Genomic DNA, 22,416 nt, shown 5'->3' on the forward strand with positions numbered 1-22,416 from the left:
GCAGACGCCCGTCATGTTATCTGATGTGAGACAATGGGGTACACTCAAAATGGCTGTCAGTCCATCCATTATGCCACCATTGACTTGAAGGGAGACACCCTTTCTATTATTTCTATTTCTATGGTCTATGATCTGTGGTAAGCCTGCTGAAGACTCTCAGGGCATGTCATGCCAATTACTGTCCACTTTCCAAACTGCGTCCACCTCTGCGACTCTGAGGGCCCATACATCCCTGGAGTGAGAATTCTATAAACTGCTGAAACCCATTCACACGAGACCCATCTCACAGGATATAGTCTATAAGCTGCTCTATGGAGAGGTGGGGGACTGATAGAGAGTGAGATAAGAGAGAGAGTTGGAGAGAGTGATAGAGAGTGGGAAGAGACAGAGGGGTGATAGACCGAGGGGGAAAGAGAAAGAAAACTTGGATTGACAGAGTGGAATAAGAGGTAGAGGGGTGATAGAGGGAGAGTGATGTAGACAGAGAGCAATACAGTGATGAATAGAGGATGGGGAGAGAGGGAGTGAAGAGAGCATGGGTAGAGAGAGAGAGAGCAAGAGAGAGAGAGAGAGAGTGAAGAGAGCATGGAGAGAGAGAGAGCAAGAGAGAGAGAGAATGGAGAGAGGAGAGTATGGAGAGAGAGAGAGGAGAGCATGGATAGAGAGAGAGAGAGTGAGAGAGAGAGAGAGAGAGAGAGAGAGAGAGACAGAGAGACAGAGAGACAGAGGGGTGGAGGGATTATTCAATGTCACACAGGGAGAGCAGATCAGAACCGCTTCTTATCTGGAGATGATAGCAGAGAAAGCAGACCCTTTCACATCCAACCTTCTCTTTCACTCATTTAGATTTTCCATCTGTTTTTCTTCTCTCATCACAGCATGAAACACACTCTACGTGACTGGTTGAAGTATGTGGTGGTTTCCTCCAAGTGTACATGTCATGTTTATGCAACCGGTTCCTTCTATGGTTATGGTGCAGTTTGGGAGTAGGGTTGGACAGTTTCTACACTACGTGTGATATTAAGCAGCATGCTTCAGTGTCAGAGGTGATCACCAGCAGCTTGGTTTCACTTGGTTTCCAAACCATATTGCTCCTGTAAAGGAAGTGGTAGGACTTATGGGGAAATGCTAGAGGTTTGTTTGTGTGGGCTTGAGTGAATGAGAGGGAAACTGTCTCATTTATTTGATTATAGCTGCATGACACTTGAGATGGACCAAAGATAATTATGATGTTTTGGATATTCTGGAATTGAATCCATAGAAAAGGTTATTTGGGGGAATAATTGACATAATTATATTTGGGCTTATCTGCCCCTATATGGTTTTTGTGATTGAATTGAATGAGGTCTGTTAGCATGCCAAGGGAAAGCAGACTTTTAGTTCTGCCAAAAACAAAAATATGAATCAATCAGTGTCATCATAGATTTTCTACGTTGAGAAGGATTCTAGAGTAGATTGCATTTCTATTCATGATTTTATCATGCAGCATTTGTCTGTTTACACATCAGTTTTACAGTGAACATGATTTAACACAGAAACGGTTTGAATAGCTGATGAAGCTCTTTGATGTTGATATTTACTGAGGGATACAGTTGCATGCTTATTAATAAAGATGTCTAAACTACACTGTGCACTGTAGATTACCTGAGAGAAAAGGGAGGGAATCAAAGAGATTAAGCATTGAGTTGTAATTGAGTTTAATATTACATTATTGCAATTTTCAACCATATTCCATGGCAATAAGGTGTCTTTATAATTCATGCAAAAATACCCCATCCTTAGAGCCTTGGTTAACAAACAGCCTTGTGTAAATTAATGTGAAACATATTTAACGTGATTTTATTGCACACGCCAAGGCTACTATCAAAACGATATAGATGCCCACACAGACAAACACAGACACGCCTGAAACAGACATGCATATTGTTTTTTTTACAGCAGGCTTCTAATCCTGCTATTAGTTAAGTATATGAAGAAATCCCATATTGAGATTCATTGCCTCAATCCATCATTTCTGGAATGGAAATCCCAGAGAAGAAATGAAATCAATCCTCTGAAGACGAGGAGGAACGGGGGTGGGGGATAAAGCCATAGAAATGAAGACATTGGGCCTCAGTTCCTCTGAATGGGAATCCACGCTTTAGGGGGAGAATCTCCTCTGTGCAGGTGTGTGCCAGCTGTGCTTCTGAGAGAGAGAGAGAAATACAATGTATTATTTATTTCTGCATGTAACATGCCTTCACAAGTCAGCCTGCACACTGTTCTACCTGTGTCTTTTGTTCACATGTACTTCCCAGCATCCAACCAGGTTTATACAGGTGGCTTTGCTGTCGTTCACTGGGCAGTCAACACCATGTCGGGCTTACATGGCGATATAGGCCTCCATTATAGATACTGTAGGCTTCCATTACAGATACCGTAGACTTTCATTACCGATCACTGATAACTCAGCTATTACCACTTCGCAGAACTGAGTATGTGATGTTGTATGTGATGTACAACAGCATTTTGAGTTGACCGTCCTCAAATGATTTAGCTGGATTGCCATTAAGGTTTCATAACAGAATAATAACCATTCAATCTCAGTGAAACGTTGTGTGTGTGTGTGTGTGGGGGGGGGTGTTATTGAAGTGTATGGAGGTTTCTTTTTTGGTGGCTGTCCTTTTCACTGGGAGACTGGCTGATGATATATTAAAAACTGTCCTTTTCACTGGGAGACTGGCTGATGTTATATTATAAACTGTCCTTTTCACTGGGAGACTGGCTGATGATATATTAAAAACTGTCCTTTTCACTGGGAGACTGGCTGATGTTATATTATAAACTGTCCTTTTCACTGGGAGACTGGCTGATGATATATTAAAAACTGTCCTTTTCACTGGGAGACTGGCTGATGTTATATTATAAACTGTCCTTTTCACTGGGAGACTGGCTGATGATATATTAAAAACTGTCCTTTTCACTGGGAGACTGGCTGATGTTATATTATAAACTGTCCTTTTCACTGGGAGACTGGCTGATGATATATTAAAAACTGTCCTTTTCACTGGGAGACTGGCTGATGTTATATTATAAACTGTCCTTTTCACTGGGAGACTGGCTGATGATATATTAAAAACTGTCCTTTTCACTGGGAGACTGGCTGATGTTATATTATAAACTGTCCTTTTCACTGGGAGACTGGCTGATGATATATTATAAACTGTCCTTTTCACTGGGAGACTGGCTGATGATATATTATAAACTGTCCTTTTCACTGGGAGACTGGCTGATGTTATATTATAAACTGTCCTTTTCACTGGGAGACTGGCTGATGTTATATTATAAACTGTCCTTTTCACTGGGAGACTGGCTGATGTTATATTATAAACTGTCCTTTTCACTGGGAGACTGGCTGATGTTATATTATAAACTGTCCTTTTCACTGGGAGACTGGCTGATGTTATATTATAAACTGTCCTTTTCACTGGGAGACTGGCTGATGATATATTAAAAACTGTCCTTTTCACTGGGAGACTGGCTGATGTTATATTATAAACTGTCCTTTTCACTGGGAGACTGGCTGATGATATATTAAAAACTGTCCTTTTCACTGGGAGACTGGCTGATGTTATATTATAAACTGTCCTTTTCACTGGGAGACTGGCTGATGATATATTAAAAACTGTCCTTTTCACTGGGAGACTGGCTGATGTTATATTATAAACTGTCCTTTTCACTGGGAGACTGGCTGATGATATATTAAAAACTGTCCTTTTCACTGGGAGACTGGCTGATGTTATATTATAAACTGTCCTTTTCACTGGGAGACTGGCTGATGATATATTAAAAACTGTCCTTTTCACTGGGAGACTGGCTGATGTTATATTATAAACTGTCCTTTTCACTGGGAGACTGGCTGATGATATATTATAAACTGTCCTTTTCACTGGGAGACTGGCTGATGATATATTATAAACTGTCCTTTTCACTGGGAGACTGGCTGATGTTATATTATAAACTGTCCTTTTCACTGGGAGACTGGCTGATGTTATATTATAAACTGTCCTTTTCACTGGGAGACTGGCTGATGTTATATTATAAACTGTCCTTTTCACTGGGAGACTGGCTGATGTTATATTATAAACTGTCCTTTTCACTGGGAGACTGGCTGATGATATATTATAAACTGTCCTTTTCACTGGGAGACTGGCTGATGTTATATTATAAACTGTCCTTTTCACTGGGAGACTGGCTGATGATATATTATAAACTGTCCTTTTCACTGGGAGACTGGCTTATGTTATATTATAAACTGTCCCTTTCACTGGGAGACTGGCTGATGATATATTATAAACTGCCCTTTTCACTGGGAGACTGGCTGATGTTATATTATAAACTGTCCTTTTCACTGGGAGACAGGCTGATGATATAATATAAACTGTCCTTTTCACTGGGAGACTGGCTGATGTTATATTATAAACTGTCCTTTTCACTGGGAGACTGGCTGATGTTATATTATAAACTGTCCTTTTCACTGGGAGACTGGCTGATGATATATTATAAACTGTCCTTTTCACTGGGAGACTGCGCTTGCATCTCAAATGGCATCCTAATCCCCACATAACACACTACTTTTGAAAGTAGTGCTACTTATATGTAGGGCATAGGGTGCCATTTGGGACATACCCTGCAAATCCCACAATACCTGACATCTCATCACAGTACCCTGAGGCTATAATAAGTGTTTATTACCTGGAAACCCTATATTATGATCCCCCTCCTCCCTCCTCCATCTATACCAATGTTAACCGTTATTGAAAACACCCAGGCCTCATTGTATATTACCACATCACACCTGATCTGCATGCTAGCTCTGTTTGATACCTGCCTCTCCCTTGCTTTGGTTGTGTCCCAAATGGCATCTTATTCCTATGGGGAATAGGGTATCATTTTGTACGCATCTCTTTACTCTTCGGTGAGATCTGTATGCTCCCTCTGCCTCTTGTAATCTAATATCATGTGAGGAGGAATTGTTGGAACAAGATCTCATTTGTCTTTATAGCCCAATGTTGCCTTGAAGCTGATTCTTCTGTTTCTCATCCATCCATTTTCTGAGAGGTAATGGAGGGGAAATAAATAGGAAATCAAATGAAAGTTGGCTTTCACAGTACTGCTAATACAACAAGGGGGTATGAGTTGAGTTTAGCAAGGAGTAGAGGTTGACTTCTTTTGATTGATTTCTCTGAGGGGAAGTGTGAGCTAAACGTTTAGAAAAGAAGGGAAATACAAAGAACTGCCAGACAGAGAGAGAGAGAGAAAGAGCACAGATCACAGAGACAGGGTTCTCAGAATGGTACATACAATTGAGGTAAAATAGTTGAGGGGAGCTGTCTTGGAGGAGACAGGTGTGTGTGTTTGGAGTAAACAGGTGTGTGTGTTTGTTTCCTATGGTGGTGTGTGGCAGTTCATGGGTGACTGTGTGACAACTCTGAGAGGATTCTGCCACCCCTGTCAAGGCGATAGCTCCCCTGTCAACCGTGAAGTGGCTAGAAACAGCCCACAGTGACAACATGGCTAGGGTTGAATGGTAATGTGGGAGAAGGCAATGTCTTCATCCCAAATCGCTTCCTGTTCCCTTTATATTGCACCATTGTTTTTACCGGTCCTATGGACCTAGTCAAAAATAGTTCACTATATAGGGAATAGGGTGCCATTAGGGGAAACACACTCTCTTCTCTGTATCTCTCTAAAAAGAGTGCAGGTGGGGCTGTATTATTGATGTTAAATATGGCAGTATTTTGCATAACCTTTTACTCACCTCTGACTGGAAAGGTCCTTATTCTGTTTGTTTTCATGTGGCAATGGAGGTTATGACATGTTTCTGCTGCCTCACCTCTTTACTGATGGACCAAGCACCACTTAAGCCCACAGTGTGTGTGTGTGTGTGTGTGTGTGTGTGTGTGTGTGTGTGTGTGTGTGTGTGTGTGTGTGTGTGTGTGTGTGTGAGGCCAAGTGAAATAATGTGTGCGTGTGTGCGTGCGTGCGTACGTGCGTGCATGCGTGCGTGCGTGTGTGTGTGCGTGTGCATTCAATTGTGCATTTGTTGTGATTTTGTGTTGTTTTGGGGTGTTTTGGGCTGTCCTCTCGGCGGTAGCAGCAGCAGCAGCTGACAGGGCAGATGTCTCCTGTCTTAGTGGGGATAAAAGGTGTTTGATGGGTGGAAAAGACAGGCTTTAATTACATAGCAGTAGCCTGGACACACACTAACGGGGACTCATCTGCCCACTGGGCCTCAGGGGCTTCCTGTACACACAAACACACACACATGAACGCATAGCTAACATACCTCCTCCTCTCTCCTCTTTCTTTCTGCAGTATGCGCCGGCACAGAGAACAAGCTGAGTACTCTGTCAGACCTGGAGCAGCAGTACCGCACCCTAAGGAAGTATTATGAGAACTGTGAGGTGGTGATGGGGAACCTGGAGATCACCAGCATCGATCGCTCCAGAGACCTCTCCTTCCTCAGGGTAAGAGGAACTACCATCCCTTCTTAGCTTTTCACTGTATTTCTTCCCCAACTATTTAGCTTTTAATCTTAGACCTCTCCTTCTTTAGGGTAAGACCCAACTTACACATCAGTATTAGAATCACGACTTGGACAATCTGTTCTGGAATCACACCTCACGTTGTTGAACATTTCAGTGTCTCATCAATTCACGTTGGAACCAGTCATTGTCCACTCAACCTTGTTGGTCTGACATGGTTTTACGTGTAGGTCTTCTCTTACCAATCAGCTAGGCTGTCTGTGACAGTCAGACCGTCATCCTCTCTGATCTCTAAATACCAAACACTGATTGTCTCCATGTTCCCTTCTGCTTGCTGTGAGACTTCATGGAAGTATGATGACCTGATTATTTTTCTCGAATTCAACACAATCCATAGCCTCTTTGATTAGAGATTTAGAATACATAATAATCAAATGGTTTGTTTGGGATTGATTGTAGGTTAGATGAGGGACCAGTGGTGCAATTGCTTAAGTGACCCAAAACACGCTCACTCACACACACTTACATACACATGCACACTCACACACCCTCTGAGGCCAAGTGAAATAATTATGTGGTAATGTGGTAATGATGTGTTAATGGGGGGTTGGAGGCAGGTCAGTGAACTGCTGTACATGAGTTGCTAAAAGTAGTGAACTAGATGGACTATATAGAATAAGGTAACATTTGAGATGCAGCACAAGATTTCAGTCCATTTGGGATAATTGGGGGGGGGGGGGGGTAACCCCTGTTGTGCTGACTGCATTATTGTGTGTGTTGGGTTGTAATGGGGTGGTTGTCTGAACCCTAAGCACTTTATGAGATGGTGCTTTAATGTAGTGGTAGGAAACCCAATCTCCAGCAAGGCCAGAGAGGACTTGGCCTCAAATGTATTTAACATTGATCCAGTGATCAATGTTTAGACAGAGTCACCTAATCAAGTTTACCAGGTCTATGTGTTACGATTCAGAAATTACATTGCAAAAGTAGGTGACTATAACCCCCATTCTAAAAATGGCTTTGATCAATTGCTTAAATACTTTTTAATCCGTGTTTGTTAAAGAAAATACCCTCAGTGATACATGTTTAGTATTTTTGTGTTGAAACAGTCTTCCTCTTATGTAAAAGCTGTGTATCTGTGTGGCCACCAGCATCAAGGCATAACACAGTACTGTTTTACATAACAAAACAAAACAGAATAATTTAAGCCCTTCTGTGTTCCTCTAAATAACAATGTCGACCACTATATCGAGTGTGGCGTGCTGTGGAGGGGAGCGGTGGAGAGTGCAGTGTTACCGTTGGCCCCCTACAGAGTTAACAGGACACTGCTCAACATTGTGAGTATGAGAGGGAAGCAATGTTCTGGTGAAGACATTACGATTATCGTTAGTCTCTGCTACAAAGCTACAATCCTACAATCAGTTCAAAGTTCAATTTAGCTCTTTGTATGCTGCAGTTTGCCATTGCAGAACTCACGAAGGGATGCACATCGAGTGACAGGGTTTAGAACCTTGGTTACAAGCCTTGCTAGAATACGCTGTCATTTCCTTACATGACCATATAACAGAGGCTGGTTGCTGTTCGTTTACAAAATGTCCCCCCGTGGCGCTGTGCATGTGCCAAGGCTTCACAATTAACCAGGGTTAATTGAACATACTAATTCGAAACACAGGGTGCCAAGCAGCACGGGAGCAGGAGGAGGGCAAGGTAATGTGTGTATTTTTGGGTTGTTAAGATTATTATTATTTTAAAACACATTAATAATGTGCCATCCCTGGGGCAGCGGAGGAGGAGGAGGAGGAGGAGGAGGAAAACTTCACCTTGAGGTGTAGGAGAGGGGGAGAGGAGAGGGAAATAAAACCTAGCTAGAAGCTTCTTTCCTTCCTGCATGGTGGCCAGGCAGTCTGAGCAGTGTGTTTGGCTGGGTGGCTGTCTACTGGGTGATTGAAAGTGATGCCTGTGCTTTGCCTCCCTTTTAAAGATAGCCAGAGATGGATGGCTGCATCCCAAGCCCCCTGAACAGCTTTAGCAGTAAATTGAGTCCATCTTCTAAACCTCATCCATACCGCTGATGAATCAAGACCCAGCTATAAGATTAATAACTGGAATTCTGCCCCAAGATCATTAGATTTTTTCTGTGTGTATTTGGTGTATGTGTATGTGTGTTGAATCCGACTTGTTTGTGAAAGTGTGTTTCTCGCCAGCAAAATGCAAGAAATCTTGCAGCACATTTAATTTCCACATGATGGTTCACAGATAAGGTAACACTTAGATCACTTTCTGTCACCTTCATTCAGTTGGATGGGCAGGATATGATCCAGTAATCCATCTGAGAAGGCCTTCACCGTTCCCTGACCCTGACGTCACAGTCTCCTTGTAGCCACAGTCACAAGATCTACAACTCTACCGCATTCCTTTACATCTGGCGTAGGTTGGTTGGCTCACGAGCTTAACATGTTATAAACCTTATAATAAGACATGATTAAGTTTCATACATGCTTATAACAACTAATAAAGCATTGTGCCTGCAGGCCGTACGTACAGTTTTACCGCTAGAAGTTACCACATCATAGCACTAAGCCCTCCAACTCTCCCAACCTATCAGTCCCCTGTCGGGCTAATAGTGGCTCCCTGCCTTGTGTCTCTACTGTTAAATGGAGTGATGTGATTGGTGTCTCAAATGTCACCCTATTCCCTATATATTGTAGTGCACTACTTTTGACCAGGACCCATCAAACCTTTGGAATAGAATAGTGCACTATTTTAGGGAATAGTGTGCCATTTGAGACACAGTCCATGGTGTTAATTATACCACTATCATTGACAAACGGAAACTGTAAATATTTCCATTAGATTTCACATCATTAGCTTGACGATTAGAGACTGGGAAGAAAAGAGGTGGCGGGTTGGAGGGGGTCTGATAAGAAATGCTCTCTCTCTCTCTCTCTCTCTCTCTCAAAAGTGCTATATAAACTTTGTATTATTACTCCCAGCAGCACATCATTCTCAAATTAAAACATAACTACATTGACAGTACAACTCCATTTGAAAAGTAGTTAAGTGAGTATTATTTTATATTGTTTTATACATTGAGTGTACAAAACATGAACAACACCTGTTCTTTCCATGACATAGACTGACCAGGTGAATCTAGGTAAAAGCTATGACACCTTATAGATGTAGATATGTTCCATAGTATGCGCGCTAGTTTCCATAGTATGCGTGCTAGTTTCCATAGTATGCGCGCTAGTTTCCATAGTATGCGCGCTACTTTCCATAGTATGCGCGCTAGTTTCCATAGTATGCACACTAGTTTCCATAGTATGCACGCTAGTTTCCATAGTATGCACGCTAGTTTCCATAGTATGCGCGCTAGTTTCCATAGTATGCACCCTAGTTTCCATAGTATGCACGCTAGTTTCCATAGTATGTGCGCTAGTTTCCATAGTATGCGCGCTAGTTTCCATAGTATGCGCGCTAGTTTCCATAGTATGCACGCTAGTTTCCATAGTATGCACGCTAGTTTCCATAGTATGCACGCTAGTTTCCATAGTATGCACGCTAGTTTCCATAGTATGCACGCTAGTTTCCATAGTATGCACGCTAGTTTCCATAGTATGCACGCTAGTTTCCATAGTATGCGCGCTAGTTTCCATAGTATGCGCGCTAGTTTCCATAGTATGCGCGCTAGTTTCCATAGTATGCGCGCTAGTTTCCATAGTATACGCGCTAGTTTCCATAGTATGCACGCTAGTTTCCATAGTATGCGCGCTAGTTTCCATAGTATGCGCGCTAGTTTCCATAGTATACGCGCTAGTTTCCATAGTATGCACGCTAGTTTCCATAGTATGCACGCTAGTTTCCATAGTATGCGCGCTAGTTTCCATAGTATGCGCGCTAGTTTCCATAGTATGCGCGCTAGTTCCATGCTTCCCATTCTTAGGTTTAGTTTTTGAGTCTATTACTTTCGGTTTTGTACAGCGGTTTAGATGGTACAATGATTCTCTACTGTATTCTTGCTTGTTTTGTTACATAAACTGAAATAAGATTTCTGCAAAGCGCATCTCTAAATCCACTTCAATCAGTGTATAGGGGAGGAGACAGGTTCAAGAAGGATTTTTTAAGCCTTGAGACAATTGAGACATGGATTGTGTTCATGGGCAAGACAAAAGATCTAAGTGCCTTTGAACGGTGTAATAGTTGCCAGGTGCACGTGTCAAAAACGACTGGGTTTTTCACAACAGTTTCCCATGTGAATCAAGAATGATCCACCACCCAAAGGACATTCAGCCAACTTGACACAACTGTGGGAAAGATTGGAGTCAACACGGGCCAGCATCCCTGTGGAATGCTTTTGACACCTTGTAGAGTCCATGCCCTGACGAATTGAAGCTGTTCTGAGGGTAAAAGTATTAGGAATGTTAGGAAGGTGTTCTTAATGTTTTGTACACTCAGTGTATATAGCACGAGACTGGGCTGATTGGGTTGTGGGTCGGGAACTTTTAAACAACATCATAATGGCCCTTACAGTAGCAGTCAGTCCCCTGGAGTTATTTTGACCCTGTGTGTTCCAGAGGACAGAGGTCAAATAGGGTTTAATGAGCCTGGAGAACACGGAGGAGCAGAGGAGTCATTTAAAGTAGTCTGTCCCCAGCCAGTTGCCTCTACTCAGGATAAGAGGAGCTGTCTGCATTAATGACAGCAGACACCTACCTCTGTGCATCGAAATAGGGACATGATAAGAGTGAGACTTTGACCTGCATTTTTTTCTTACTCTCCCTCCACCTCTTGTTTTGTGGGCCATCCTCTACCTATCCTGCAGCCTCTGTCCTGATACAGCCTGGATGGGGAAGGAAACGTACTCTCCCTCTTTCTCTCTCTCTCTCCCCCTCTCCTCCTCTTCTTCTCACTTTTTACAGGCTGGTTATTTGTCCCTCAGGCGTGGTTGGTTGGTGTATGTGTACTGCCTGGCTGGGTAGTTGCTAGGCTAGATGAGAGCAGAATACATCCCAACTGGCATGCTATTCCCAACATAGTGCACTACATTTGAACATACAGGGCCCATAGAGCACTGGTCAAAAGTAGTGCACTTTTTAGGGAATAGGGTGCCATTTGGGACACAGCTCAGATTACGTTCCCCTGTTCCTCAGCACCCTTCATTATTAATGAAGACTGATGAAGTGTTGGCGAGCTCCTGTCTTTGAGGCGCGCCTAGATTGGATTGACAATCGCTATTAGCGTACTCGCAAGTTCATTTCCATCACTTTAATATGACATGAATAAGGACAGAGAGAGAGAGATAACCCTGCACAAAGAAAGAGGGAGGGAGAGAGCTTGAGACCAAGAGAGCGAGAGACCGTGAGACCGAGAGAGCGAGAGAGAAAGAGCAAGAGAGAAAGAGCGAGAGGCCGAAAGACCGAGAGAGCGAGACCGAGAGAGGGGGAGAGAGAGAGAGAGAAAGAGAAGGGGAGAGAGTGAGCGAGAGAGAGAGAGAGAGAGAGAGATGGAGAGGGAGAGAGAGAAAAAGAGAGAGAGAGAAAGAGAGAGAACGAGATAGAGTGAGAGAGAGAAAGAAAAACAGAGCCAGAGAGAGAAAGAAAAAGAGAGAAAGAGCGAGAGCGCGCGAGAGAGAAAGAGCGAGAGAGAGAAAGAGCGAGAGATGGAAAGAGCCAACGGAGAAAGAGCGGAGAGAGAGAGAGAGAGAGCGGGAGAGAATGAGAGAGAGCGAAAGTGAGACAGAGTGAGAGAGAGCGAGAGAGAGAAATAACTAGAGAGAGCGAGAGAGAGAAAGAGCCAAGAGAGAGAGAGAGCCGAGAGAGAGCGAGAGAGTGCAAGAGCAAGAGAGTGCGAGAGAGTCAACGAGATAGCGAGAGAAAGTGAGAGAGAGCGAGAGAGAGTGCGAGAGAGTGAGCGAGAGAGAAAGAGCGAAAGAGAGAGAGAAAGAGAAAGAGCCAAGAGAGAAAGAGCCAAGAGAGAAAGAGCCGAGAGAGAGAGAGCGGGAGAGAGTGAGAGAGAGCGAAAGTGAGAGGGAGAGAGAGCGAGAGAGAGGGCGAAAGAGAGCAAGAGAGAGAAAGAGCGTGAGAGAAAGAAAGAGCGAGAGAGAAAGAGCAAGAGAGAGAAAGAGCGAGAGAGAGAAAGAGCTGAGAGAGAGCGAGAGAGAGAGACCGAGAGAGAACGAGAGTGCGAGAGAACGAGAGTGCGAGAGTGCGAGAGAACGAGAGAGCAAGAGAGAGAGAGAGAGAAAAAGAGAGCGAGAGAGAGAAAGAGTGAGAGAGGAGGAGTGAGAGAGATTGAGAGAGAAAGAAAGAGCGAGAGAAAGAGTAAGAGAGAGAAAGAGCGAGAGAGAGCGAGAGAGAACGAGAGAGCGAGAGATGGAGCGAGAGAGAGCAAAAGAATGAGAGTGCGGGAGAACGACAGCAAGAGAGCGAGAGAGAAAAAGAGAGAGAGAAAGAAAGAAAGAAAGAGCGAGAAAGAAAGAGTGAGAGAAAGAGTGAGAGTGAAAGTGGGAGAAAGAGTGAAAGAGAAAGCAAGAGAGCGAGAGAGAGTGAGAGAGAGAGCGAGAGAGAGAAAGAGCGTGAGAGAAAGAAAGAACGAGAGAAAGAGCAAGAGAGAGAAAGACAGAGCTGAGAGAGAGTGAGAGAGAGAGTGAGAGAGAGCGAGAGAAAGAAAGTGTGAGAGAGCGAGAGAGAGATACATCGAGAGAGAGAAGGAGCAAGAGAGAGTGAGAAGGAGAGAGCGAGAGAGAGAGAGAAAAAGAGAGAGAGAGAGAAAGAGCGAGAGAGTGCGAGAGAGAGAAAGAAAGAGCGAGAGAAATAGTAAGAGAGAGAAAGAGCGAGAGAGAACGAGAGAGCGAGAGATGGAGCGAGAGAGAGCAAGAGAGAACAAGAGAAAGAGAGTGCGAGAGAACGACAGCAAGAGAGTGAGAGAGAGAGAAAAAGAGAGAGAGAGAGAGAGAAAGAAAGAAAGAGCGAGAAAGAAAGAGTGAGAGAAAGAGTGAGAGAGAAAGTGGAGAGAGAAGAGAGTGAGAGAGTGAGAGAGCAAGTGAGAGAGCGAGATGGAGAGAAGAGAGAGAAGAGAGAGAAGAGAGTGCGGGAGAACGACAGCAAGAGAGCGAGAGAGAAAAAGAGAGAGAGAAAGAAAGAAAGAAAGAGCGAGAAAGAAAGAGTGAGAGAAAGAGTGAGAGTGAAAGTGGGAGAAAGAGTGAAAGAGAAAGCAAGAGAGCGAGAGAGAGTGAGAGAGAGAGCGAGAGAGAGAAAGAGCGTGAGAGAAAGAAAGAACGAGAGAAAGAGCAAGAGAGAGAAAGACAGAGCTGAGAGAGAGTGAGAGAGAGAGTGAGAGAGAGCGAGAGAAAGAAAGTGTGAGAGAGCGAGAGAGAGATACATCGAGAGAGAGAAGGAGCAAGAGAGAGTGAGAAGGAGAGAGCGAGAGAGAGAGAGAAAAAGAGAGAGAGAGAGAAAGAGCGAGAGAGTGCGAGAGAGAGAAAGAAAGAGCGAGAGAAATAGTAAGAGAGAGAAAGAGCGAGAGAGAACGAGAGAGCGAGAGATGGAGCGAGAGAGAGCAAGAGAGAACAAGAGAAAGAGAGTGCGAGAGAACGACAGCAAGAGAGTGAGAGAGAGAGAAAAAGAGAGCGAGAGAGCGAGAGAAAGAAAGAAAGAGCGAGAAAGAAAGAGTGAGAGAAAGAGTGAGAGAGAAAGTGGGAGAGAGAACGCAAGAGAGCGAGAGAGAGTGAGAGAGAACGAGAGAGAGCAAGTGAGCGAGCGCGAGAGAGTGAGAGAGAGCGAGAGAGAGAATGAGAGTGCGGGAGAACGACAGCAAGAGAGCGAGAGAGAAAAAGAGAGAGAGAAAGAAAGAAAGAAAGAGCGAGAAAGAAAGAGTGAGAGAAAGAGTGAGAGTGAAAGTGGGAGAAAGAGTGAAAGAGAAAGCAAGAGAGCGAGAGAGAGTGAGAGAGAGAGCGAGAGAGAGAAAGAGCGTGAGAGAAAGAAAGAACGAGAGAAAGAGCAAGAGAGAGAAAGACAGAGCTGAGAGAGAGTGAGAGAGAGAGTGAGAGAGAGCGAGAGAAAGAAAGTGTGAGAGAGCGAGAGAGAGAGAGAAAAAGAGAGAGAGAGAGAAAGAGCGAGAGAGTGCGAGAGAGAGAAAGAAAGAGCGAGAGAAATAGTAAGAGAGAGAAAGAGCGAGAGAGAACGAGAGAGCGAGAGATGGGGCGAGAGAGAGCAAGAGAGAACAAGAGAAAGAGAGTGCGAGAGAACGACAGCAAGAGAGTGAGAGAGAGAGAAAAAGAGAGCGAGAGAGCGAGAGAAAGAAAGAAAGAGCGAGAAAGAAAGAGTGAGAGAAAGAGTGAGAGAGAAAGTGGGAGAGAGAACGCAAGAGAGCGAGAGAGAGTGAGAGAGAACGAGAGAGAGCAAGTGAGCGAGCGCGAGAGAGTGAGAGAGAGCGAGAGAGAGAAAGCGCGAGAGAGCGAGCGAGATAGAGAGCGAGAGAGAAAGAGGAAGAGAGAGAAAGAGTGAGAGAGTGCAAGAGTGTGAGCGAGCGAGAGAGAGCGAACGTGAGAGTGTGCGAGAGAGAGAGAAAGAACGAGAGAGAGAATGAACGAGAGAGAGATAGATCGAGAGAGAGAAAGAGCGAGAGAGAGAATGAGCCAAGAAAGAAAGAGCCGAGAGCGAGAGAGAGCGAGAGAGAGAGTGAGCGAGAGAGAGAAACCTAGAGACAGCGAGAGAAAGCTAGAGAGAGAGAGAGAGAGAGAAAGAGAGAGGGAGAGAGTGAAAGAGCCGAGAGAGAACGAGCCGAGAGAGCGAGAGCGAGAGAGAGTGAGAGTTAGCAAGAGAGCGAGAGAGAGAAATAGCTAGAGAGAGAAATTGTGAGAGAGAGAGAGAGAGAGAGAGAGAGATAGAGCTAGAGAGAGAAGGAGCGAGAAAGGGAGAGAGAAAAAGAGCTAGAGAGAGAAGGAGTGAGAGAGAGAGAGAGAGAGAGAGAGAGAGAGAGATAGAGCTAGAGAGAGAAGGAGCGAGAGAGAGAGAGAGATAGAGGTAGAGAGAGAAGGAGCGAGAGAGAGAGAGCTAGAGAGAGAAGGAGTGAGAGAGAGCGGGGGGAGGCGCTGAAGGCAATGTTGGAATTCTGTGTAGGCTCTTAACTTTTTCTCTTGGATCTCAGTCTGCTGTCTGACTGATGGTGGTCAGGAAAGACACAGTTATAGGAGCTAAGCAGACAGAAGCAGAGAGATGCCTGATCCCACTATCCACTAGATTTATATTGATTCTCCCTGTTCTATATAGGAACACATTACAGCAGGCAAGGGATAGTAGTATGAGGTAGGTGAGGGTGTCTGTGTGCTTGGTGACATTCGCTTTAAACCCTACTCCCTTGGAATGATTATTTAGAGAGCGATGTGAGATGTATGTCTGGGCCTTCGTGTGCTTCAGTGTGTGGTTATGTGTGTATGCATGATGTGTTTGCACTTTCATGCGTACATGCGTCTGTCCCTGTGTCCGTCTGCTTGTGTGAGTGTGTATGTGTAATCTTGCACAGTGCACAGTGCTGTATCAAGGTTTAAACGTTTTTTTCCCAGGCTGACTGACAGATACATTTTCTCTCTGTGGCCCTGCTGGGTGTGGGGAGGCCATTCTATCCCCTGTCTGTCATGGCCCCGCTGCTGGAATAGATAGATAGTGGATAGATAGAGTGTGGAAATGAAAGAAGCGCCTCAAATTGCTTCTTCTTCCTTTACGTGATTTACTGGTTTGACTGTGTTGGCTGGAGCCACCCCGGAGATTCTCTCTCATGTTTTCTTGTTCTCCTTCTCATTCTCCTTCTCATTCTCTCTCTTTCACTCTGATGTAGCTCTTGTTCTCTCTTCCCTCCCTCCCTCCCTCCCTCCCTCCCTCCCTCCCTCCCTCCTTCCCTCCCTCCCTTCCTTCCTTCCTTCCTTGTCATCCTGTCGTAGTTCTGGCATCCAGCCACTTGGGACAGTGATCAGATCACGTGGTGGTTGTCCAACCCTTCACCTGACAGCCCAGGTACAGCCAGTCACTCTATTGACAATCACCATTGTTGTGAACAGAGGTTTTGGTCGATGTCAATAACTAGCTCCTGCTCTCTGTTGACATAAGTTGCTGCTGTGTACGTCCCAAATGGCACCCTATTTCCGATATAGTGCACTACTTTTAACCAGGGCCTATAGGGAGATGTTCCAAAGTAGAGCACTATATAGGGAATAGGTTGCCATTTTGGACGCAACTTAAGTGTCAGGAAGATGCATGGCCCTGTAGTTCAGGCCTGGCTGGGACACAGTGTCTTCTCCTCTTCTCCCAGAAACAGCTAATGATGTTACACACCTTTGATTGACATCTTCATTAAAGGGCCATCCATCATGGTGGATGGCTAGGTTGGTTACCGACCCACCGGTTTGTGTACAGAGACAGGATTCAGGGGTGTCTGGACATGACGTCTAGACATTTAGAAGGGGACACTATTTATGTGTCCCTCTGTCTCTCTCGCTCTCACTCATCTATACTTCTCTCTGTCTCTTTCTCTCACCCTCTCTCTCAGTTCATCTCTCTCTCTTCTTTTCTGACCTCAGAGAGTAAAAAAGTGAAGTGATGGTGTCCATCACCTCGGGATGGAGTGTTCAGCATGGTTTTGTGGTTTTGAGTCGATGCCACACAGGGGTAACGGGCCAGAAGGTCAGAGACGGATGCAGACAATGATCAGCTAGATGTAAATCAGATTTGAAAATGTTGATGCTGTATTTATAATCCAAGCAACACATTTTTCACCAACGGGTCTCTTTGCCAATGCACAATACGATTACAGACATTGTGCGCTGATCATTATGGTTTTCATTTTCAACAACACAATCAAGTAGAGTATGTCGATCTCGACTGACAGAAAATACATCCCTCCCTACTCAAAGGCTTGGTTTGACAATCTCCCAATGTAATTCAACGTATTAGTGTTTTGTAACGGATGTCTCTTTCCATGAATCGAATGGCTGTTGCAGAGTTTGGATGCTGGAATGGATGAACATGCGCAAGTAACCGAGCAGGAGACTTTTGAAGTAGCCTAATCAGATTAAAACATCGAGGAATAGTTATGTGGATTGGAAAGGAGGCCGAACACGTGTTAAGCTTTCCTGATTAACTGCTGGGAGGGACCTGGGAGAATGATGATCTGCAACAAACAGCGCATCAGTATCTGAAGTAAAAATACAGCCAGACTGGCCTGCTATTAGGCCTTTCTACTATCCGTCCAGAATAGACCCACACCTGAACCGATCCACATGGAGTGAAAGGAATAAAACACTCACATAACAGGCTTTTGCGACATTATTCAAATGACATTTTCAGCCTAGAGTAGAATTGTTCTCAATTGTACTCACTTGAAAAGACTAAAGCCCGATTGGAGTTTGCCAAAAGATCTTTGCAGAAGGACACAATCGAGAGAGAGAGAGAGTGAGACATGCCCAACCGCACACTGACACATCCACACACACAGTGACACATACACAGAGAGAGCGATACAGAGAGGGACCGGTGGCTGCTCTTTGCTTATCACTGCAGAACACTGGCCAGTGAATAAAAGGAACCAGGAGAGAGAGAAAGAGAGAGAAAGGAGTAAAGGAGTACAAAAGGCCACCCCGCTCTGGACTGCCTTCTCAGACGTCTCCACACCGTATCTTACTCTCCTCTACTTCTCTCCTCCGTGTCGACTGACAAAAGGTGAACGACAGGGGAAGGAGAAGTTTCACGAGGCAAATTGAAATCAATTTCTACAAAAGCATGTCTGCCTCAGCTGGAGGAGCAAGGATAGCTGTTCAGGGCTGATCTGTGTCTGAGCTAGCCTGGCCACAATAGGCTGAGTGACCCGGCCATGTCCTTCATTAGCCTAGCTATGCTTTGATAAAAGGACCCTGAAAACAGGCACAGCATATCCTCCGCTTTATTCTGTTCGTCCATTTTTTAATTCACTGTGGAACGTGGAGGAGACGTTAGAGATGTGATAAGAGAGAAAAGACCTTGAGCTTCTGAACCAAAGTATTTCATATCTGTCTGGAGGAGTGTCGCCTGTCTTTGTCTTGTCTTTCTGTCTGTGTCTCGGACTGCATTCAAAAAGCGTCTCAGAATGGGATTGTCCACCCTGTACATATTAATGTATTCATTATGAAAGATGAAACAGATCCTAGATAAGCACTCCTACTCTGAGACTATTTTGTGAACATGGGCCCTGTACTATGAGAGAGAGAGAGAGAGAGAGAGAGAGAGGGAGAGGGAAAAAGATAGAACATTTGTCGTCTTAAATTATATTTGGTCTTTTTATAGTATCTCTGTCGTGTAGCTTCTACTCTGTGTCTGTCTCTAGGACTGTAGATGGAGGAAGAGAAGTGCTTTGTCTTATAGTTTCTTTGCCTAGTGGCCTCTCTCTGAGTCTTTTATTAAACATAGCATCACCGTCCAGTTGTGTGTCTGTTTCCAGGACTGTAGTTTGAGATTGTAAGGTGTTGTCTTCTCATAGTATCTCTGTCCGATTGCATCTCTTTCACCATGGCAGCTTAATGATGCAGATGGAACCTGGAAGTGGTTCTCTGAACCCAGCCCTGACCTATTCTCTCTCTGAGTAATGATCTCTCTCTCTCTTTATTCAATTCAAGGGGATTTATTGTCATTGGAAACAAATGTTTACATTGCCAAAGCAAGTGAAATGGATAAAGAAAATAAACAATAAAAAGTGAACAGTAAATATTACACTCACACAAGTTCCAAAAGATTAAAGACATTTAACATGTCATATTATCTCTTATACAGTTTTGTAACAATGTGAAAATAGTTAAAGTAAATAAACATAAATATGGGTTGTATTTACAATGTTGTTTGTTCTTCACTGATTGCCCTTTTCTTGTGGCAACAGGTCTCAAATGTTACTGCTGTGATGCAGACTGTGGTATTTCACCCGATTTGTTTTTGAATTCTTTGTGGATCTGTGTAATCTGAGGGAAATGTGTCTCTAATATGGTCATACATTGGGCAGGAGGTTAGGAAGTTCACCTCAGTTTCCACCTTATTTTGTGGGCAGAGTGCACATAGCTTGTCTTCTCTTGACAACCAGGTCTGCCTATGGCAACCTTTCTCAATAGCAAGGCTCTGCTTATAATAAAGGTGAAATAAAATAAAAAAATTATTGAGTCTGTACGTAGTCAGAGCGTTCCTTCATTTTGGGTCAGTCACAGGGGTCAGGTATTCTGCCACTGTGTACTTTCTGTTTAGGTCCAAATAACATTCTAGTTTGATCTGGGTTTTTTTGTTAATTCTTTCCAATGTGTCAAGTAAGGATATTTTTGTTTTTTAATGAGTTGGTTGGGTCTAATTGTGTTGCTGTCCTGAGGATCTGTGAGGTCTGTTTGTGTTTGTGAACAGAGCCCCAGGACCAGCTTGCTTAGAGGACTCTTCCACATGTTATTCTCTGTAGGTGATGGCTTTGTTATGGAAGGTTTGGGAATAGCTTCCTTTCAGGTGGTTGTAGAATTTAACAGCTCTTTTCTGGATTTTGATAATTAGCGGGTATTGGGCTCGTTATTTGTTGTTTTACATTGTACACAGAGGATATTTTTGCATAATTTTGCATGCAGTCTCAATTTGGTGTTTGTCCCATTTTGTGATTTATTGGTTGGTGAGTGGACCCCAGACCTCACAACCATAAAGGACAATGGGTTCTATAACTGATTCAAGTATATTTTGCCAGATCCTAATTGGTTTGTCAAATGTTATGTTCCTTGTGATGGCATAGAAGGACCTGTGGCGCTGATGTTTAGGCCGAGGTATATATAGTTTGTGTGCTCTAGGGCAACGGTGTCTGTCTAGATGGATCTCTCTCTCTCTCTCTCTCTCTCTCTCTCTCTCTCTCTCTCTATCATGATCAGTGCAAATTACGATCAGTTTAATCTGAAAGTCAAGATGAGACAATGTCCTGAGAATAGCTGTGCAGGACAAAGCAGATAAACATAGGAAATGCAGAATAATTATGTGGTGGGGAGGGAGGGGACAACAGCTGGGGCATGATGGATCATTTGATGGGGAATTCTTGAGCACTACAACGCTTGGCAGGCTGGCTGCTGTTGCCGACGGTGACAGAGAATCCATCTTGTTGTTTTGTGCATGTGCGTCCGAGTGTATGCATCTGAGTGCGTGTGCATGTGCACCTGCGTGTTGGTCGTTACACTGCCTGGTTGGTCGTTACACTGCCTGGTTGGTCGTTACACTGCCTGGTTGGTCGTTACACTGCCTGGTTGGTCGTTACACTGCCTGGCTAGGATTATGGATTGGTGGGATCCAGTTCCTCAGTATGGCCTCGTTTTAAATAACAGGCAACCGAGGGGAGAGAAGCTTTTGTCTTGTGGTAGAGCTAGTCTGCTTCCCAAATGGCACCTTATTCCCTGTAGTGCACTATTTGTGATCAGCAACCATAGGACCCTGGTCAAAACAAGTGCACTAAATAAGGAATATGGTGTCATTTGGGACGGAAACCTAGAGTGGAAAAGAGTGAGAATATATGAAACCATCAACCATCTTCATTGCATTAAATTCATCTCTTCTTATTTCTCCACCCCATTGGTCTTTATACATGGTGTCTCAAGTGGCACCATATTCACTATAGAGTGCGTTACTTTTGACTAAACTCAGCAAGAAAATAAACACCCTCTCACTGTCAGCTGCGTTTATTTTCAGCAAACACACATAACAAGAATCAACAACTGAGACATAAACTGAACAAGTTCCACAGACATGTGACTAACAGAAATGGAATAATGTGTCCCTGAACAAAGGGGGGGTCAAAACAGAAGTAACAGTCAGTATCTGGTGTGGCCACCAGCTGCATTAAATACTGCAGTGCATCTCCTCCTCATGGACTGCACCAGATTTGCCAGTTCATGCTGTGGGATGTTACCCCACTCTTCCACCAAGGCACCTGCCGGACATTTCTGGGGGGAATGGCCCTAGCCCTCACCCTCAGATCCAACAGGTCCCAGATGTGCTCAATGGGATTGAGATCAGGGCTCTTCGCTGGCCGTGGCAGAACACTGACATTCCTATCTTGCATGAAATTACGCACAGAACGAGCAGTATGGCAGTATGGCTTGTCATGCTGGAGGGTCATGTCAGGAGGAGCCCACATGAGGGAGGAGGATGTCTTCCCTGTAACACACAACGTTGAGATTGCCTGCCATGACAACAAGCTCGGTCCGATGATGTTGTGACACACCGTCCCAGACCATGACGAACCCTCCACCTCGAAATCAAGTACAAGCCTCGGTGTAACACTCGTTCCTTCAACGATAGAAGCCAATCCGACCATCACCCCTGGTGAGGTAAAACCACGACTCGTCAGTGAAGAGCACTTTTTGCCAGTCCTGTCTGTTCCAGCGACGGTGGGTTTGTGCCCATAGGCGATGTTGTTGCCGGTGATGTCTGGTGAGGACCTGCCTTACTACGGGCCTACAAGCCCTCAGTCCAGCCTCTCTCAGCCTATTGCAAACAGTCTGAGCACTGATGGAAGGATTGTGCGTTCCTTGTGTAACTCGGGCAGTTGTTGTTGCCATCCTGTACCTGTCCCACAGGTGTGATGTTCCAATGTACCGATCCTGTGCAGGTGTTGTTACACGTAGTCTGCCACTGCGAGGACGATCAGCTGTCTGTCTTGTCTCCCTGTAGCGCTGTCTTAGACGTCTCACAGTACGGACATTTATTGCCCTGGCCACATCTGCAGTCCTCATGCCTCCTTGCGCATGCCTAAGTCACGTTCACGCAGACGAGCAGGGACCCTGGGCATCTTTCTTTTGGTGTTTTTCAGAGTCAGTAGAAAGGCCTCTTTAGTGTCCTAAGTTTTCATAACTATGACCTTAATT

The 22,416-nt window shown here is 44.5% G+C and overlaps 1 protein-coding gene across 2 annotated transcripts in view; it reads left to right on the forward strand.

Annotated features, from left to right (window-relative positions):
* LOC115111274 (receptor tyrosine-protein kinase erbB-4-like) overlaps positions 1–22,416 on the forward strand; it is a 526,495-nt gene that overhangs the window by 256,844 nt on the left and 247,235 nt on the right. For both annotated transcript variants that reach the window (XM_065013654.1, XM_029637163.2), the window contains exon 2: positions 6,358–6,509. In XM_065013654.1, the coding sequence (XP_064869726.1) occupies positions 6,358–6,509 (152 nt within the window). The remainder of the gene's footprint in view (positions 1–6,357; positions 6,510–22,416) is intronic.

This window comes from Oncorhynchus nerka, linkage group LG3 (genome assembly GCF_034236695.1).
Source record: "Oncorhynchus nerka isolate Pitt River linkage group LG3, Oner_Uvic_2.0, whole genome shotgun sequence".
Lineage (NCBI taxonomy): Eukaryota > Metazoa > Chordata > Actinopteri > Salmoniformes > Salmonidae > Oncorhynchus > Oncorhynchus nerka.